This window comes from Rhinolophus hipposideros (genome assembly GCF_964194185.1).
Source record: "Rhinolophus hipposideros genome assembly, chromosome: 10".
Taxonomy (NCBI): Eukaryota; Metazoa; Chordata; class Mammalia; order Chiroptera; family Rhinolophidae; genus Rhinolophus; species Rhinolophus hipposideros.
In genome coordinates, this window is record NC_138056.1 from 46,130,203 (window position 1) to 46,146,126 (window position 15,924).

Here is a 15,924-nt window from a genome sequence, read left to right on the forward strand (position 1 = left end):
ATGTGGGCTGCATTTCCTGCTCTGTGGAGCCACTTGGAGCAGCCTGAGGCGGCACCACTCCCACCAGTAGCAGAGAGTTTGCATGGCACCAAGCACCTGGACAGGTATGTTCAGTCCCTCCCTAGGGGCAGAGCTGACAGCCAAAAGGGATTCAGCAGTGGTGGCAGAGCTGTGAGGACAGTTACCATCCATAGGCCCTGGCCCCTCACACGCTTAAGCCCCAGTGTCCTGCAGATCCTCTCTACCCTCCACCCCCCAGGCTGGGCCTGAACAGAGCCTGGGTGCTGCCTTACAGAAGATGAATAATTCAGGTCCCAGTGACCTGAGGTGTCAGTTTCAGTTGCTGTGTTCCCATGGGCACAGGCATCCAGATGCTGTAATTAAGCCAAGGGTGGTGGTGGTGGCTGCTGTCCTGTGCCACAGAGGGCTCGGGGCTGATACAGTCCTTGCCCTATCCTGCTGAAAATGCACCATGCTCATCTAGAGCTCAGGTATGGGGAATGCAGGCAGGAAGGGGGGGCGGGGTACTGAGATAGGAGGAGAAAGGAAGAGAGAGTGGAAAGAGGAAGATCACAGTCAGGAAGCCAAGAGAGACTAAGAGTTACAGAGGAACAGACAGAAGGAAACAGACAGAAGCTGAGTGAGAGGTAAAGGGGGTGGCGAGGCAGAGAAAAGGACAGAGGCAGAGGCCAGAAGAGGCAAGGACCAGCAGAGAAAGAGAAACAGCAGATGCGAAGGACCAAGTACCAAAGTCCAAGGGCGGGTAAAAAAGGAGGGTCAGATAACTGGAAGGGCCCCAGGGCTCCTCGGAGGGTATCTGAACCCAGCAGAAATCTGTCCTACTGCTGACTTCCAGGCATTGTCCACACTATCCTTGCAGGCAGGACCTGACGCTGCCCTCGGTTGGGCCAGGAGGCTCATACCCAGAGAACCGCGCCAACTCTTGCTGTGGCAGGGCCATGGGGCCCGGCAACCACTGCCTCAGCCTTGGCTTCTCTGTCTCCAGCCTGGGCCTCCTGCTCCTGCTCCCACTCCTTCCAGGTATGATGCTCAATAAGCCAGCCTCTCTGGGCACTGCTGCTGTTCCCATCCTCCCCAATCTCTCTCCACATGTTCTCTCTTCATTTCTCTTTAGTACCTGTGCTGGGAACAAGCTATCTGGGGAGCGTGGAGGTGGTGGCGGGAGGGTTGCAGAAGAGAGTGAGAGAAGACTTGCCTGGCTGGGGTGGGAGCAGTGAGAGGGAAGCTCCCAGAGATAGGGCTGGAAAAGCCAGGGTACCAGATCATGATGGGCCTTGAATGCCAGGCTGAGTTGGGGCTTTAACCAGCCAGCAATTGGAAGCCATTGAATTGTTTTAAGCAGTTACTGGCCTGGTCAGGTTGGTGAGTTTAAAAGCTTGATCTCCCTGAAACTAATGATAAAAAATAAAATAATAAAAGCTTGATCTCTCAGAAGTGTGGAGAATGGTGAGAGACGCAGAGCCTAAGGCAAGTGAGGAGGGAGTAGTGAGGAGACTGCTGTGGTCCAAATGAGGGAGAATAAGGCCTTAAGCCAGGGGTGTCCAAACTTTTTTCAACGTTTTTCACCAAGGGCCATATGCGGTCAAATACACAAACAGCTGGGCCACTCACTCTAGGTGAAGTACGTATTGCCTCACCTGGTTTATTTAAGTAAACTAAATATATTTTTGGAATTTGCTGCGGGCCAATTAAAAATGGATTGTTGGCCGCAGTAGGCCTGCGGGCTGCAGTTTGGACACCCCTGCCTTAAGCATTCAAGAGCTGCTCAGCAGTATGACGAACAGGATTCGGGCATTGGTTGGTTTGCAGGGGGAGGGGCAGGAGAAGGAAGCGATAATTGCTGGATTTCCAGCTGCAGTCCCCTGCTTGGGGAACACCAAACAAGGAGCAGGTTTCAGAGCATGGGGCGGAGAAATGAGTTCCTAGATTAGATGCCTGTAGGACATTCAGAAGTGGAGCTCAGCAGAAAAGTCTGGGCGGAAGAAGAAGGAGACAAGGGCCAAAGACAGGATTCTGGGGAGCAATACTTAAGTCAGAGACTAAGGACAACGTGGTACGTGACAAAAGCCTATGGAAGAGTATGTTTTCAGAAGGAGGGACTGGCCCATAGTGTCAAAAACTTTGAAGAAATCAACTGAATTGCAGCTGGAGAAGTTTCAGAGACTGGATGGAGTGGGGCAATAGGCCTGGGTGGGAGTTGAGACTCTAGTGGCCTATTTGGGCCCTTGTAGCATTTGTGGCAGGGCAGGCAGAATCCAGGTCCTTGGGATGGGATGGGTAAGGAAGAAACCCAGCAGCCTTGCCTCTGAAGATAGTATCAATTCGCTCCACCGCCTTCACCTCATTCATCCTTGGAGGCAAGCCAAGGGGTACTAGAGTCACAGGTAGAAGGACAGAAGCAGACATCAGGGAGACCAGTCAGACAGCTGTGAGATAGTGGAGCAGGTGACAGCCCCAGCCTTGTGGGGGTGGATGGCTCCTGGATGAGGGTCTCAGATGGACAACGCTTCTTACTGGTCCCCCAGAGTGCTTGGGAGCTGAGGGCAGGCTGGCTCACAGGCTGTTCCATGACCTCTTCGCCAACTACACAAGTGCCCTGAGACCAGTGGCGGACACAGACCAAGCTCTGAACGTGACCCTGGAGGTGACATTGTCCCAGATCATCGACATGGTACGTCGTAGTGGTTATACAACTGTGGAGTGTGCTGGGGACAGTGTCAAGGAACTTGGGGGTGAGAAACTGGGATTATTCTCCAAACAATTCTTTTCTGTAAACGTTAACAATAGCAGCTACTATCTGTTGGATACTAACTGCTGGGTGCCCACAGTGGGCCCAACACTTTGTACAGTTGAATTCCTGCCCAGCAGGGATTATCACCCATGTAACTGCTGAGGAAACTGAGGCCCAGAGAAGAGAAGAAACTGCCAAGGTCCCAAGGCCTCGGTAGGAACTGGACTGTATGGGCAAGTTGGGTTTGTGGGTGCTGACCAGAGCTCTGTAGGTGAGTGTGCACACACATGGGAAGACATGCATGTACATGTGTCCACATATGTGCTCATTCCCTGCCCTCAACTAGGACGAGCGCAACCAGGTGCTGACCCTGTACCTGTGGATGCGACAGGAGTGGACAGACGCCTACCTACAATGGGACCCCGATGCCTATGGTGGCCTGGAGGCCATCCGCATTCCCAGCAGTCTTGTGTGGCGGCCTGACATCGTACTCTATAATAAGTACTGCTTACTGGGCTCCTCCCCTCTCCTAGCCCTCTCTAGAGTGGCCAGAGACCCTGCATAGGCACCCATTCCCCCACCCCCACCGCCACCCAGGTTGCTGTGCTGCCCTGTAAGCTTTCCCCCGGGGCTCTTCTAATGTGGCAGGACGATGTCGACAGTGGTGGCCACACGGCCATGGGGCTTCCTGATGAAACAGACACTGCAGCTCATGGCAAGGGCCTGCTGGGTGTCCAGCCCCTTCACAGCCCCTCCACGGCTCCCCCGCTTTAGGCCATCCCAAGGCAACCCAGACTGAGTGTCTCCTAGGAACCCACTGCGCAGTCCAGGGCCGATTCTGTATCCCTCGCAGAGAGGGTTCTGGGGCACAAGGGCCTCTTTATGGCACACGCAACCCTTCCAGGCCAGCTATGCCCTTCAGGGCTCCCCAAGGGCCTGCACAGGGATTTCCTCTGGAGCCTAGTCTTCTGGAGCTTCCCTTTATGCCGCCCCAGCCAGTTCTGTGTTTTCCGGACAACCCACAGCTCCGCATATTTTCCCAGGTACTCCTCTATGAGCTTTGTAGATGACACCCAAGGGAAGACGCTGCCAGGTGCCAACTTTTGCAGAGGACTTTTTAAGCTGCCCTGGGCTAGACCCTTCAGTTGCTACCCTTTTTCACCTCGAAAGCACAGAAGTCATAATCCACCCTCCATGAGTAGGCATTTTGGCTGTCGGGCCCCTGGAGTCACAGAACCCCTACAGGGGTCTGTCCTGAGCTGGCCCCGGGACTGTTTCACGGGCAGCCACCACCTCACAGCTCCCCACTCCCTCCCGCAGGGCAGACGCACAGCCACCGGCCTCGGCCAGCACCAACGTGGTTCTGCGGCACGATGGCGCGGTGCGCTGGGACGCGCCGCTCATCACGCGCAGCTCGTGCCGCGTGGACGTGTCGGCCTTCCCCTTCGACTCACAGCGCTGCGGCCTGACGTTCGGCTCGTGGACGCACGGTGGGCACCAGCTGGATGTGCGGCCACGTGGCAGCGGGGCCGGCCTGGCCGACTTCGTGGAGAACGTGGAGTGGCGCGTACTGGGGATGCCCGCGCAGCGCCGCGTGCTCACCTACGGCTGCTGCGCCGAGCCCTACCCGGACGTGACCTTCACGCTGCTGCTGCGCCGCCGCGCGGCCGCCTACGTGTGCAACCTGCTGCTGCCCTGCGCGCTCGTCTCGCTGCTCGCGCCGCTCGCCTTCCACCTGCCTGCCGACTCGGGCGAGAAGGTGTCCCTCGGCGTCACCGTGCTGCTGGCGCTCACCGTCTTCCAGCTGCTCCTGGCCGAGAGCATGCCGCCGGCGGAGAGTGTGCCGCTCATCGGTGAGTGGGCGAGGGACACGCCCGGGGGGGGGTGTCGGTGGGGGCGTAAGGAGGTGGGGGAAGAGCCTTTCCGCTCCGTGAGACTGGACCCCGGCTGACACGTGCGTGCGTGACCCCACCAAGGCAGGGCCGCGCCTGGGTCGGCAGACTGGACCCAGTGTGTGCGTGGGGGCAGGGGGGGGAGGGGGCGTCCTGGGAGCGTCCTGGGAGCGCCCTGGGAGCATGTCTCATTCCAAGATTGAGGGGAAAGGAGCAGGCCTCTTCCAGGGAGGACACCCTCCCTTCACTGGAAGAGGCCGGGGAAGAAGTCAGTTCTTTTCTCAAGGACTTGATGGAGGAAGATCGATGTCCCCAGGGTTATAATAATAGGCAAAGTATATTGAGTGCTCACTGTGTGCCAGGCACTCTACTAAACACTTGTTTATTAAGTCAGGGAAGCATCCCCCACGCCCCAGACCTACAACAGGTTCTGTTGTTATCCCAGTTGTACTGAAAGGATCAGTCACTTGCCCCAGGTCATGGCCATACTATTTGAGAGGGTGACTTTCCTGGGTTGTGGGTAAATGTTGCCTCCAGCAGTGAGGGGAGCAATCAGGGAGCAGGTAGTTTCTGAGGACCCACTTGTAGGAATGCAGACTGGGGAGGCCTTCCTCTTTCATCCTTTGGGCTCGGAGGGTCCTGAGAGCCTCATGGTGGGTGCGCTCATTCCTGTTTGTACTGAGGCAGCTGGGAAGCTCAGGCCCCCTGAGCTCTTGTGTTGGGTCCCAGCTCACTCTCTCTTTCAGGGAAGTACTACATGGCCACCATGACCATGGTCACCTTCTCCACAGCGCTCACTATCCTTATCATGAACCTGCATTACTGTGGTCCCAGTGCCCACCCAGTGCCAGCCTGGGCTCGGGCATTGCTGCTGGGACGCCTGGCACGGGGCCTGTGTGTGCGGGAACGAGGGGAGCCCTGTGGGCAGTCTAGACCACCCAAGTCACCTCCCAGTCCCCAGCCTCCCGAGGGAAGGGCTGGCCCCACAGCAGGCCCTTGCCATGAGCCCCGGTGTCTGTGCCATCAGGAAGCCCTATTGCGCCATGTAGCCACCATTGCCAACACCTTCCGCAGCCACCGGGCTGCCCAGCGCCGACATGAGGACTGGAAGCGCCTGGCCCGTGTGATGGACCGTTTCTTCCTGGGCACCTTCTTCTTCATGACCCTGGTCATGGGCCTCCTGGTGCTGGTGCAGGCCCTGTGAGTCCTAGGAGTCTGCGGCAGCCACAGCACCCCAGACAGGGATGGAAAGGCCAGCTGCTTGTTGGCCTTCAGATAGGCTGCCCAGTCTCTCCCTATTGTGCCTCAGAGCCTGGGATACCCTCTCTCAGGATCAGCACTGCTGACTTCACAAGCCACAAGGGAGCACTTGTTGTCTACGTACGCTAACCTCTGAGGGAAATTCAGAGCTTGCCACTGCCCTAGTTTCTACAGAGAAGGAACTCTAAGAAGGGTCAAGATCAAAGTGCAGTGAGGCACAGAATTGAACGTCAGTGCTGAATGTTACAGCTTTCAGTGGGGAGAGTGCAAATTACGACATGAGAAACAGAACTGCCACATTTTCTTCCTTCTTTTCCTTCCTCGGTGGCTGCTGTTACAGGGACTTGGTCTTACCCACCCCGGCCTAGGGGCTCAGGGAAAGGCGTTGGGGATTTAGATTCATGGTCTAGTTTCCAGAGCAGGAGGCCACACAGGGATTTGTCCTCAAAGCCCCAACTCATCATAAAGTGTGTGCCTGGCATCTCCTCAATGTCCTGTCTTACTCTTGGGACCCACGGTGGTGGGAGATGGGGATCCAGGTTTGTTTCTCTAGAAACAGAAACCTTAGGACTCATGGATCAGAACAGAAATTACTGCTTTGCTGACAAAATGACTGAGATTCAACCAAAACCCTGGCAGAGGACCTAAAGCTGTCTGCCATCTCTCCTGTTCTGTTCCCTCAGGGATTAACTCCATTCCCACACACTGAAATTCAGGGAACTTGAAAGTGTCCAAGGTAGAGGCAATGCGAAGACCAGCCATTCACAAGGTATTTGCCCCTTTCTGACCTTCACACATTTCCTGGCATCAGTCCCTGCCCCCAGGAAGCTCACAGTTTGACAGGGTGACAGACGTGGACATGTGGTGTAGAAAAGCCCCCAGGACATGTGGGAGCACAAAGGCAGGGCCCTAATCCAGCAGGGTGGCGGGGGGCCGAGAAGGCTTCCTGGAGAAGTGACTAGTTTTCTAGGTGCACATGTAAGGCCTTTGAAGAACACCCTCAAGTACCATGGCCAAGTGCGTTTCCTCTTCAGTCACCCCCCACCCCAAATTAGTTTACTCTTCTACCTCCAAGTGGGTCATTGCCTGTGCTGGAGTTTCCCTACCTCTCTTCAGTGTCTCATTTCTAGAGCCCCGAGTCAGGTTCAGACCCAGAATTCTCCTATTTCTCCACCAGCAGGCCTGGCAGCTGTCAGAGAAGGTCCCAGAGTTCCCCACAGATGGAGTTTCCGTGGATCTTAGTTGACATCCTCATGCTGGGCAGAGGCGGCAGGCAGGGTACTTCAGGGTCTGATGATCAGAGGAGTCCTGGACTCTCTGGAAAGGCTCCTCCGACAAAGAACAAGAGCAGCAGTAGAAGGGACCAGACTGCAGAAAGGGAGTCCTGACCCATGGCTGCAGAGAAACAGGCAGAAAGAGAGATTTGGGGAAAAGTGAGGTACACAAAGAAGAAACAAGACAAAGAGAAAAAAGCAGAGTGAGCTGGAAAGACTGATGCAAACAGTGCAATGGGAGACAGAAATAAAGAGGAAGAATTTAGGGAGGAAAGCAGACAGAGATGAAGAGACCGGGAGAGCCCCAGTACCCCTGGCAGAGATTATTAGGTCTGTCCCTCTGCCTCCCATGGATACAAATGAGGCATTGCAGGGTGGGATGAAACATGGGTAGAGATCTGAATGGGGTCTGGTGACGCTGACCGTGGCTGCTCCGCCCAAACCCTGGTAGGAGAGGTGCTGGTGGGCCGGAGTGTGGAGGGAATCTTCAAGTTTCCAGTGCTTGAAATTTCATTATCAGAACTCAGAGAAGTGAGTTGGAGGCTGGAGACCGGACTTCTGGCCCTGCCGCTGCCACTAATTCTGTCACCTCAGGCAAGTCACTTCGGTCTCTGGGTCTCACTTTACTATATAATAGGGTAATACTTCCTGTTCTGTCTCCTTTCAAAAGATTATTGTGCAATAAGCATAAAATGAGATGGTGTCTAGGGAGGTGGGGGCCAGCCTGGCATGGGGTTCAGAGTTTGGTCTAGGGCCAGACTATCTGGACCCCACCCCTTACCAGCTGTGTGGTGGAGGGCTGATGGTTTAATTTTTCTGTGCCTGGTTCTCGTCTGTAGAACAGGTGATGTCAGTACGTACACCACCATGCCATGGTGAGGATTCATGGCATGGTGTTCCTGGAACGATGGCACACCGCAGTGGCACTGTGTCATGAAGGATGGTGGGAACACAGTGGAGGCTGTGGCTCCTTCCTGCCCACTGTTCACAGAGCCCAGAGGGAGGGAGGAGGGACCCGCAGGGGAGGGGCAGCTGCAGTTTCTTCCCTGGGAATGGCCTGTTCCCACCTAGAGAAGTGGTGGTCCAGGTAGGCCCTGGCATAGCAGGTGTTCAAGGGAAGAGAAGTCATGGCTGAAAGTGACCTGGGGATCATCTAGTCCAATTGGCTTATACAGGTAGGGAAACTGAGGCCCAGAGAGTTAATGGTTGGTCACAGAGAAAGTTCAGACAGAGCCTGGACTACAACTCAGGTCTCCAGTACCTGAGGTCTGGCCTCTACCTTGGCAGGTGGGCTGAGGAAGCACTAAGGGCAATAACAAGAGACAGAGGATTGCGCAGCTGAAAGAGAAGGCCCCAGGGAGGACTTGGTGGAAGCAGCCTTCCCTTCGGTCACTTCTGTGCAGCCTGGATCTCTCTGAGACCTGAGCAGCTATCTCCTGGGAGGGAGGGTCAGCCCAACTGGGGGCAGGTGTGTCAGCTCCCCCAACCACCACCCCATACATAAAAATACACCCTCTGGGAAAGGTTAGCGACCCCCAGAGGTGTCTGCTTTAGAGGGTTTACTTTTTTGTTGTTAAAAGAGGATTGTTTTCCTTATAAGGTGGACATCTGGGTAATGGGTCCAACCCCAGGGCAGCCTGCTCATCCCAGAAAGGAGCCCCTGTCACAGACGCCTGTAGCCCTTACCTGAGTTATCCAAACGGCAGGGCCCAGACTTGCACTGCTTGTCTGTAGGGAAGAAATGGTAAAGAATCAAAGATTCAATAGCTCTCAGGAAGGAAAAAGGCCCTGTGGACCACCCACAACTTGCTCTAGGAAAAGCTGGTACATTTCCCCCAATTCTGCTTCCTTGTGGTGAGACCTCCCTTGCCTAGATTTGACTTGATCCATGAGCTGTGGGCCCAGAAGGGAGTCAGCCCTCAAAGCCAGGGCCTGTTCCAGGTTCTCCCCCCCCCCCCCCCCCCCCCCCCCCCCCCCCCCCCCCCCCCCCGCTCCCTTGGCCCGGGAACTTCGCCTCCCGGGCACGCCCACTTCTCCCTCTCCATGCCTGTCCCAGCCAAGAAGGAGCTACTTGATGCTCTTTGCATGCCTTCCTCGCCTTCCGCCAACTCATGCACAACTGTGATGCTGTCCAGGTTGGGGCCTGAAGTCACACTGGGCCTTCTATGTTGCATATGGTCCACAGTTCCAGTCAATAGCCTTCCTCTGACTATGAAAACCAGGCCTCACCAGCCCCTGGGCATCACTTAGCCAGGCCCAGAGCCTACAGCCCCATCAGAGATTAGGAAACTGGGCCCGTCTTCATGATTCCTCCTGGCCATTCCTGGGGCGGGTGCACAGGATGAGTATCCGAGGCCAGCTACAGCCTGAACTGAAACGTAGAGGCACGGCACCCCCTGCTGGCTCCCCACCCCCACCGCTGCCCCCACCCTCCACACATGACAGCGCAGGATTTCTGTTCAATTGAATGAACACACTCCTCTCAGACACTGAAGTTGGGCTCTTCTCATTTCTGTCACCAGTGGTCTGAGTGTTAGTACTGTGGCTAGAAATTAATTTCCTTCTAGCTTCCAGCCAGAAAAGCCTGACCAGGTCTGTTTGGCCCTCAAATGGCCAAAGACCCCGGCTTTGGTCAGGAAACTCTCTTCAGCCTCCCAGCAGGTAAGTGGCCAGCTCTGGCGCAGACACCACCAGGGACAAGAAGCGTCCTACCTCAGAAGGTTATCTCCCCTTAGATGCAAGGATGAAGGATGAAGGGGTAATTCACTGTTGGTTTGTTTTTAATGTTTCTGTATGTATCCCCTGAAAATCGGGTGGGAAGCCCCCCTTCTGCACAGGTGCTGACCTGCACGTGCCCGCTCACCTTTGATATATTCGCAGTTGTACGTGCTTTGCTTGCCCAGGGCCCGGAGGTAGATGCGGGAGGGGCCCTGGGCTGGTCTGCTGGTGTTGATTACCTGGAAGGTCTCGAAAGGGGGGATCAGCACTTCCTCCTCCCCAGGAAAGAAGGAGTAGCCCTTGATAGGTGTCCCAAGACAGGTCCAGATGCCGAAGAAGGTTTCCTCACCAAACTGCTGGGCTGCAACATTCTGCAGGGAGGCGGAGGCAAAACCTCCCAGCCGGACGGTGGCCCCAGGCCCTGCTGGCCGGAAGCGCAGGCCATGCACCCCCCGGAACACCTGGTGGCACTGGGGTGAACGCTGGGCTTTGCTCAGCAGCTGCAGGGCCTCGGTCAGCAGAAAATGGAGCGTCTTGAAGGAGAAGTGGTGGAGGTAGTGGGCCCGGCTGCGGCCCGCCTCGCGCACGGCCGCATTGAACTCCTTGTGCAGGGGGGTGTTGGCAGTGTAGGCCAGAAGGGCTACCCCATGCTCATCTCGGAAGCCGGGGGGCGGTGGGGGCAGCCGGGTGGGACTGAAGGCCCACACTGGCCCCCAGGCTTGGCGCTCCTGCCATTGGCTGCTTGCCAGCACCCACCCATCAGCATACGCTTTGTTGGCCTGGAACTCTGTGCGGTTGAGATCTGGGAGAGCAGCTGTCATGGCTGCTGCACAGCCAGTGTACTGGTCATCAAAGGAGGCCGGGGCCATGTCCAGGGGCCTTTCTTGAGAGAAAAGTTCTCTTCGTGTGATGGGGTGGCTCTGACCCTGTGGGAGAGGGAGCAGCAGGGACCGAAAGGATGGACCCTTGGAGAATGGGAGCCTATCCAGCTTTCCCCTCCACTGAGCTGAGAAAAACACTGTAAAGGCCCCAAACACGTGGAGGGCAAGGAAGGTTGGGAACTATTAACTGCCAATGCCCCAAGACTGGGGTTTGGGGCTGTCCCCGCAGGCTGAGTGAGCCCCAAGGGAAGTATAAGGCATTCTCTCCTCCCTCCACTCCTCCGTCCAGAGTTCAGAAGGAGCTGACAGCTCAGCTCCCTGCTGGCATGGGGACAGTAGGGGGACCATACCTGAAGTACTTCCATGAGGCTTATGGACACAAGCAGCAGAAACATCATGGCAGGAGTCTGCATGGTGGAGGTGACCTTGTGTAAGTTACTGTCTCTCTTTGGGTCTCAGTTTCCTCCTCTGGAAAATGAGAATGTTAATCTATACAGTTTAATAAAGATTTATTGACACCTACTCTGTGCCATTCTTAGTGTTTGGCACAGAGTCACAACATAGAAATAAAGGCTCAGAAGAGAGAGAGAGGACCTTTCTTGCTGGAAGCAACATGGGAGATTTCCTGGAGGAGGTGACGTGTGAATAGGGTCTTGTAGGATGCATAGGAGCGTAAGGCTTCAATCAGTGGAGACTGGGAGAGAAAAGGTGGGAATTGGGGGTGGGAAAGGAGTTTGCAGCAGCAGGAATGAGAAGAGCAAAGATAGTGAAGCTAGGAATTCTTAGGATGTAAAGAGTAAGAGACATTTTGTCTAGTGTGGCACAGCTAGCAGTGTGAGATTGTTAGACAGACTGACATGGTAAGAGGTCTCAGCTTCACCTCATGGAGAACGTGAGGCTGGAACAGGGCAGATCCAGGAGTGGTCAGCTGCTGGGGTCACAGCAGAATTCCAGGGACAGGCTGAAAGCAGGGCTTGGGGATCCAGAGGTCTTCCCTTCTCTGTCCAGTCCTGAAGCAAGCTGAGCCCTCTTCCCCTGAGCCCTCAACTTCTTCCAGGGCAGAGACAGATGTAGACCCCCTGGCAGTGAGGGAAGAGGGACTCGGAGGGGGAGAGGAGAGAGGGAACCTGCTTCCCTAAAGGAAGCGGGAAGGAACCTGGGGGCCTGAAGTAGCACCAAGGAGAAGGTATTCCAGCTTTGGGTCAGTATTGGAACAGTCAGTTTCTAAGTCAGTGCTGCTGCTGCTTTTCTGTTTATTTTATTACAAAGTAATGCATGCTTGTTGTGAACAAAAAAGTGTACGAGTGAAACACAGGGTCCAAGTTCCCTTTCTTCTTTCTCTCCCTCTGCATCCCCCTTCTCCCTCTTACCCAGGCCTGCCACTAGGGAGGGGGGTGGCCTGTGACAATGGCACCCACCCTTCAGGACCTTTCTCTATGAACATACAAATAATATAATATTTAAATGTACATACATAGTTTTCTGTGTACAGCCTGTTTTTATTTTTTTATTGTCATTTTATTCAAAAAGAAAAAGGGAACATGCTTACACCTACATATTCTGTAACCTCCTTTTTCAGGAAACAGTATATCATAGACTTCGTTTCATGTCATACAGACATATTTACCTTCTTCATTATAATGGCAGCAGGGTATTTCATAGTATAGTTAAATCACAACTTAATTATTTCCTTATTAATGGACACAAGTTTTTGTCCTAAGGTTTTTGTATTACACAGAATACTGCAGTGAACATCCATGTATATAAATAGTTGTCTACTTGTGTGCATATTTTTATATGAAAGATCAAGAAGTAATGATATTTTAAGGATATGAACATTTTTTATTTTGATAGGCACTGCCAAATTGCCTCCCACCAACAATGAATGAGAATGTCCTTTCCTCCACATCTTTGCCAACCCTGGATATTATTAATCTGTTTTTAATTTTTATGTAACTGGTGGGCATAAATGGTATCTACTTTTAATTTACATATCTTCTCACTAATAGGATCAATCATAACTTTAATATTTTAAAGTTTTAGTTTAATTTTCTAAGAGTTAGTGCATTTTCATTGTTCAAAATTTCAATAGTCCAAAAGACATACAGTGAAACATCTTCCTCTCACTAATTCCCCAACCCCAACCTCATCTCCCCAGAGGCAACCAGTGTTCCCATTTTTTGTGTATCCTTCCAGAGATATGCATATACAAGCAAATTCACAGGTATTTCTGTTTTCCTTCTTTTACATGAATGGTAATGTAGTCCGTGGTTCTTTATCTTTGGGAACCTGATGAAAGCTGAAACCTCTCCTCAGAAAGCAGGTATCTGCCCCTTCATACTAACTTCACACAAATATCAGGTGGTTATGCCTCTGTCCCAATCTCCCTTAGGTTAAGCCTCCCTGCACCATAATCCCCTCTGGCTCCTGGGGGCGCCCAAGTTTTGATAGTTCGTTGCCTCTAAGACACTGGGATTCTATGTGTCTATAATTCTATGAGTCTCCAAATCTAAGATCCTATAATTGCCATTGTACAATTTAAATTGAGGCACGAGCTTCTCTGGGCAATGAGATTAGCAGCAGTTTTTATCAGATTTAACATATCCCAAACTGAACTCGTTACCTTCTTTCCCTCAAAACTTACTTACTCAGTTATTCAGCAAAAAATTCTTGAGCATCTGTAATGTGTCAGGCACTGAGGATAAAATTGTGAACAGCAGCATCAACAACAAAACCCACATCCCTCTTCTTTAAGTTTTTTCAAGGTGGACATGGAGCTGGAGTGAGTAATTTTAAGTACCATGTGATGTGTGTTACAAAAAGAACCAAGAGAGGCAAATGGAAACAAATTTGTACCAGGAATGGGGTTTAAATGAAGAGCTGACTGGAGGAGGTACAAAGTATGTAGAATCGAAAACGGCATCACAGTGGGGTGTAAAGCACAAGACACTGGCCCCCAATACCAGGATGGAATACTAATGGGCAGAGTATGTGGTAGCAAAAAGCTACTTGAACTTTTGTCTTGGAATTCACCCAAGAAGCCGGACCTTCTATAATACACCCTCTCTTTCTTGTGGAGAATCCAATCCATGGGTTCATGGGGGACTTTCCTCACTCTTTGCACCCCCAAGAAGGGAACACATGACCCAAAACTGGTGCTCTAATGCTCTGGTCATTGTGCTTGGCTCACAGGCGGACACATGACCCAAGCAGGGCCAGTCAGAGTCCCTCAGGAGAGATTCTCACCTCCTCAGGCTGGTATTTGAGGTCCTCTGTGACCTGGTCCTCCACGACCTCTGCAGCCTCCTGCCCCACCACCCCTGCTTGGCTGCTGTAGTGCAGAGTTCCAGACGAGGCTCTGCTATTTCCCTCCCTGTGGCTCTGCATACATTGCCATCTGCTGGGGATGCCCTTCCCCTGCTACCCACTCTTCCAGGCGTGGCTCAGGGATCACCTCCTCTAGGAAGCCCTCTGACTCCTCTGAGCTCCTATCTCGGCCTCTGCTTCCTCTGTCGCTGTCCTAATCATACTGTGCTGCCCTTATGTGTCTGACTCCCTTTCTGGCCTGTGAGTTCCTTGAAGGCACGGACTAGGTATGACCCATTCTGTGTCCCCAGAGCTCAGCCCAAGGCCAGGCCCAGATGAGGCCTCCCAGAATGTTTGCTGAGGGTCTGAGAGGTTTTCTGGGTGCAGCTAACAATGTAGACCATTGCAAGCAGGTAGGTTACTACTTTGGTGACTAGTGTTTGGAGGAAATGGGGTGGGGGCCAGAGAGATGAGGAAGGTAGAGGAGTCGAAGTAGAGGTACCAGGCAATCCCCTTTCGTATCCAAGCTGCCCTACTGTCCTCATCCTACTCAGAACACTTCTTGTCAGTTTCCTCTCATCCAGGCTCTCGCTGAACATTCCCTCCTGGGGATGTGACTCCAGATCTCTCCCCAGGAGCCCCCAGATTTTCCAATGGCCTCAAACCTCTCTATCAAAGGTGCTATGGTCTGAATGTTTGTGTCTCTCCTAAAATTCAAATGTTGGAATCCTAATGCTAGGTGTGATGGTATTAGAAAATGGGGCCTTTAGGAGGTGATTAGTTCATCACCTAAATGGTGGAGAGTATTCTAATAAAAGAGACCCCACAGAGCTCCCTAGTCCCTTCTACCATGTGAAGATACAGTGAGAAGGTACAGGCTGTGATCCAGGAAGGGAGCTCTCACTCAACCATTCTAGTACCCTGACCTTGGGACTTCCATCCTCCAGAAATGTGAGAAACAAGTAAAACAGACTAAGATAAAAGATTGCCTGAAACTTTTCCTAATGACGCTGAAACTCCACCATTAATACGCCAAATTTCCCCTAAAGAAAACTTTTTCCCTGCCCAGTGCCCAGGAGGAGGATGGTGTGGCCCTTACCTCAGCTTTCTCCAAGGCGGGGAACCTGGTGTTGGTCTCCTGCATGGCCACTGGGGGAGGGGAGGGCAGCTTTCTCCTTTATATTGTACCTCCCCCACACAGCTGCTCAGAAATGTGACACTCCCCCATCTATTTCTGGATGTCTCCTTAAAGCTTAGGAACACTAACTAGCCTCTGCCCAGCCTGCCCTGGCCAGTGATCTTCCCACAAGAAAGGGAACCCCTGAAGCCAGAGAGAAGGTGGGCCATGGCATGGAGGATCCAGGCTGGAACAGCTGCCTCCCCCGGTGGATTGGTCCTGTCTCAGCACCCTGAGAATATCTCAGAGCGTATCTCCTTACATTTGTTTGTGTGTTGTTTTTTTTTTTTCATGTGAGCACAGAGACTCACCTAAGATGCAAGGAGAGATGTCCAGATTAAGGAGTCTGGGTCTGGGTCCCAGCTCCAACACTGTTATACTTTGCTGTGTGATCTTGGAAAACTTTCTGCCTCCCTCAGATCCCTGTTTAATGACTAGATTTAACTCTATCTCTTGGGGCCTTTCTTGGGGTTCCAGGTCTTGGGATGGGAGAAGCAATTCCTTAAAGCCAGAGGTTGGAGAGAAGACAAAGCCTGATTCTAGAAAATATGGTCCCAGGAACTGTCCCAGATGGTATCTTCTGTTCCAGCAACCATAAATGCTCAAGTCCCTCCTGGCATGCAGGATATGTAGGCAAGATGTGGCTTTTCACAATAATGGTGAA

The 15,924-nt window shown here is 53.0% G+C and overlaps 2 protein-coding genes across 2 annotated transcripts; one reads left to right on the forward strand and one right to left on the reverse strand.

The window, feature by feature from the left end:
* Window positions 1-1,880: 1,880 nt before the first annotated feature.
* Window positions 1,881-6,392, forward strand: CHRNA10 (cholinergic receptor nicotinic alpha 10 subunit). The gene is made up of 5 exons (XM_081063718.1): window positions 1,881-2,074; window positions 2,547-2,692; window positions 3,099-3,253; window positions 4,073-4,605; window positions 5,391-6,392. The coding sequence occupies exons 2-5, from the start codon at window positions 2,690-2,692 to the stop codon at window positions 5,846-5,848; spliced, it is 1,149 nt and encodes a 382-aa protein (XP_080919844.1). The 5' UTR covers window positions 1,881-2,074; window positions 2,547-2,689; the 3' UTR covers window positions 5,849-6,392.
* On the reverse strand, window positions 4,987-15,234 carry ART1 (ADP-ribosyltransferase 1). Its single transcript, XM_081063719.1, has 5 exons — window positions 15,183-15,234; window positions 11,128-11,245; window positions 10,042-10,822; window positions 8,865-8,906; window positions 4,987-7,299 (listed from the first exon to the last, which is right to left on the reverse strand). The coding sequence occupies exons 2-5, from the start codon at window positions 11,188-11,190 to the stop codon at window positions 7,202-7,204; spliced, it is 984 nt and encodes a 327-aa protein (XP_080919845.1). The 5' UTR covers window positions 11,191-11,245; window positions 15,183-15,234; the 3' UTR covers window positions 4,987-7,201.
* Between the last annotated feature and the right edge of the window lie 690 nt (window positions 15,235-15,924).

Bases quoted from the DNA above. Each gene is read 5' to 3' on its own strand.
- CHRNA10 (XM_081063718.1), top strand. The intron at 3,254-4,072 runs GTACTGCTTACT...TCCCTCCCGCAG, and splicing joins GACATCGTACTCTATAATAA to GGCAGACGCACAGCCACCGG. The intron at 4,606-5,390 runs GTGAGTGGGCGA...TCTCTCTTTCAG, and splicing joins GGAGAGTGTGCCGCTCATCG to GGAAGTACTACATGGCCACC.
- ART1 (XM_081063719.1), bottom strand. From the start codon at position 11,190: ATGCAGACTCCTGCCATGATGTTTCTGCTGCTTGTGTCCATAAGCCTC. The intron at 10,823-11,127 runs GTATGGTCCCCC...CCTCTCCCACAG, and splicing joins GCCTCATGGAAGTACTTCAG to GGTCAGAGCCACCCCATCAC. The intron at 8,907-10,041 runs GTGAGCGGGCAC...TCTTCCCTACAG, and splicing joins CAACTGCGAATATATCAAAG to ACAAGCAGTGCAAGTCTGGG.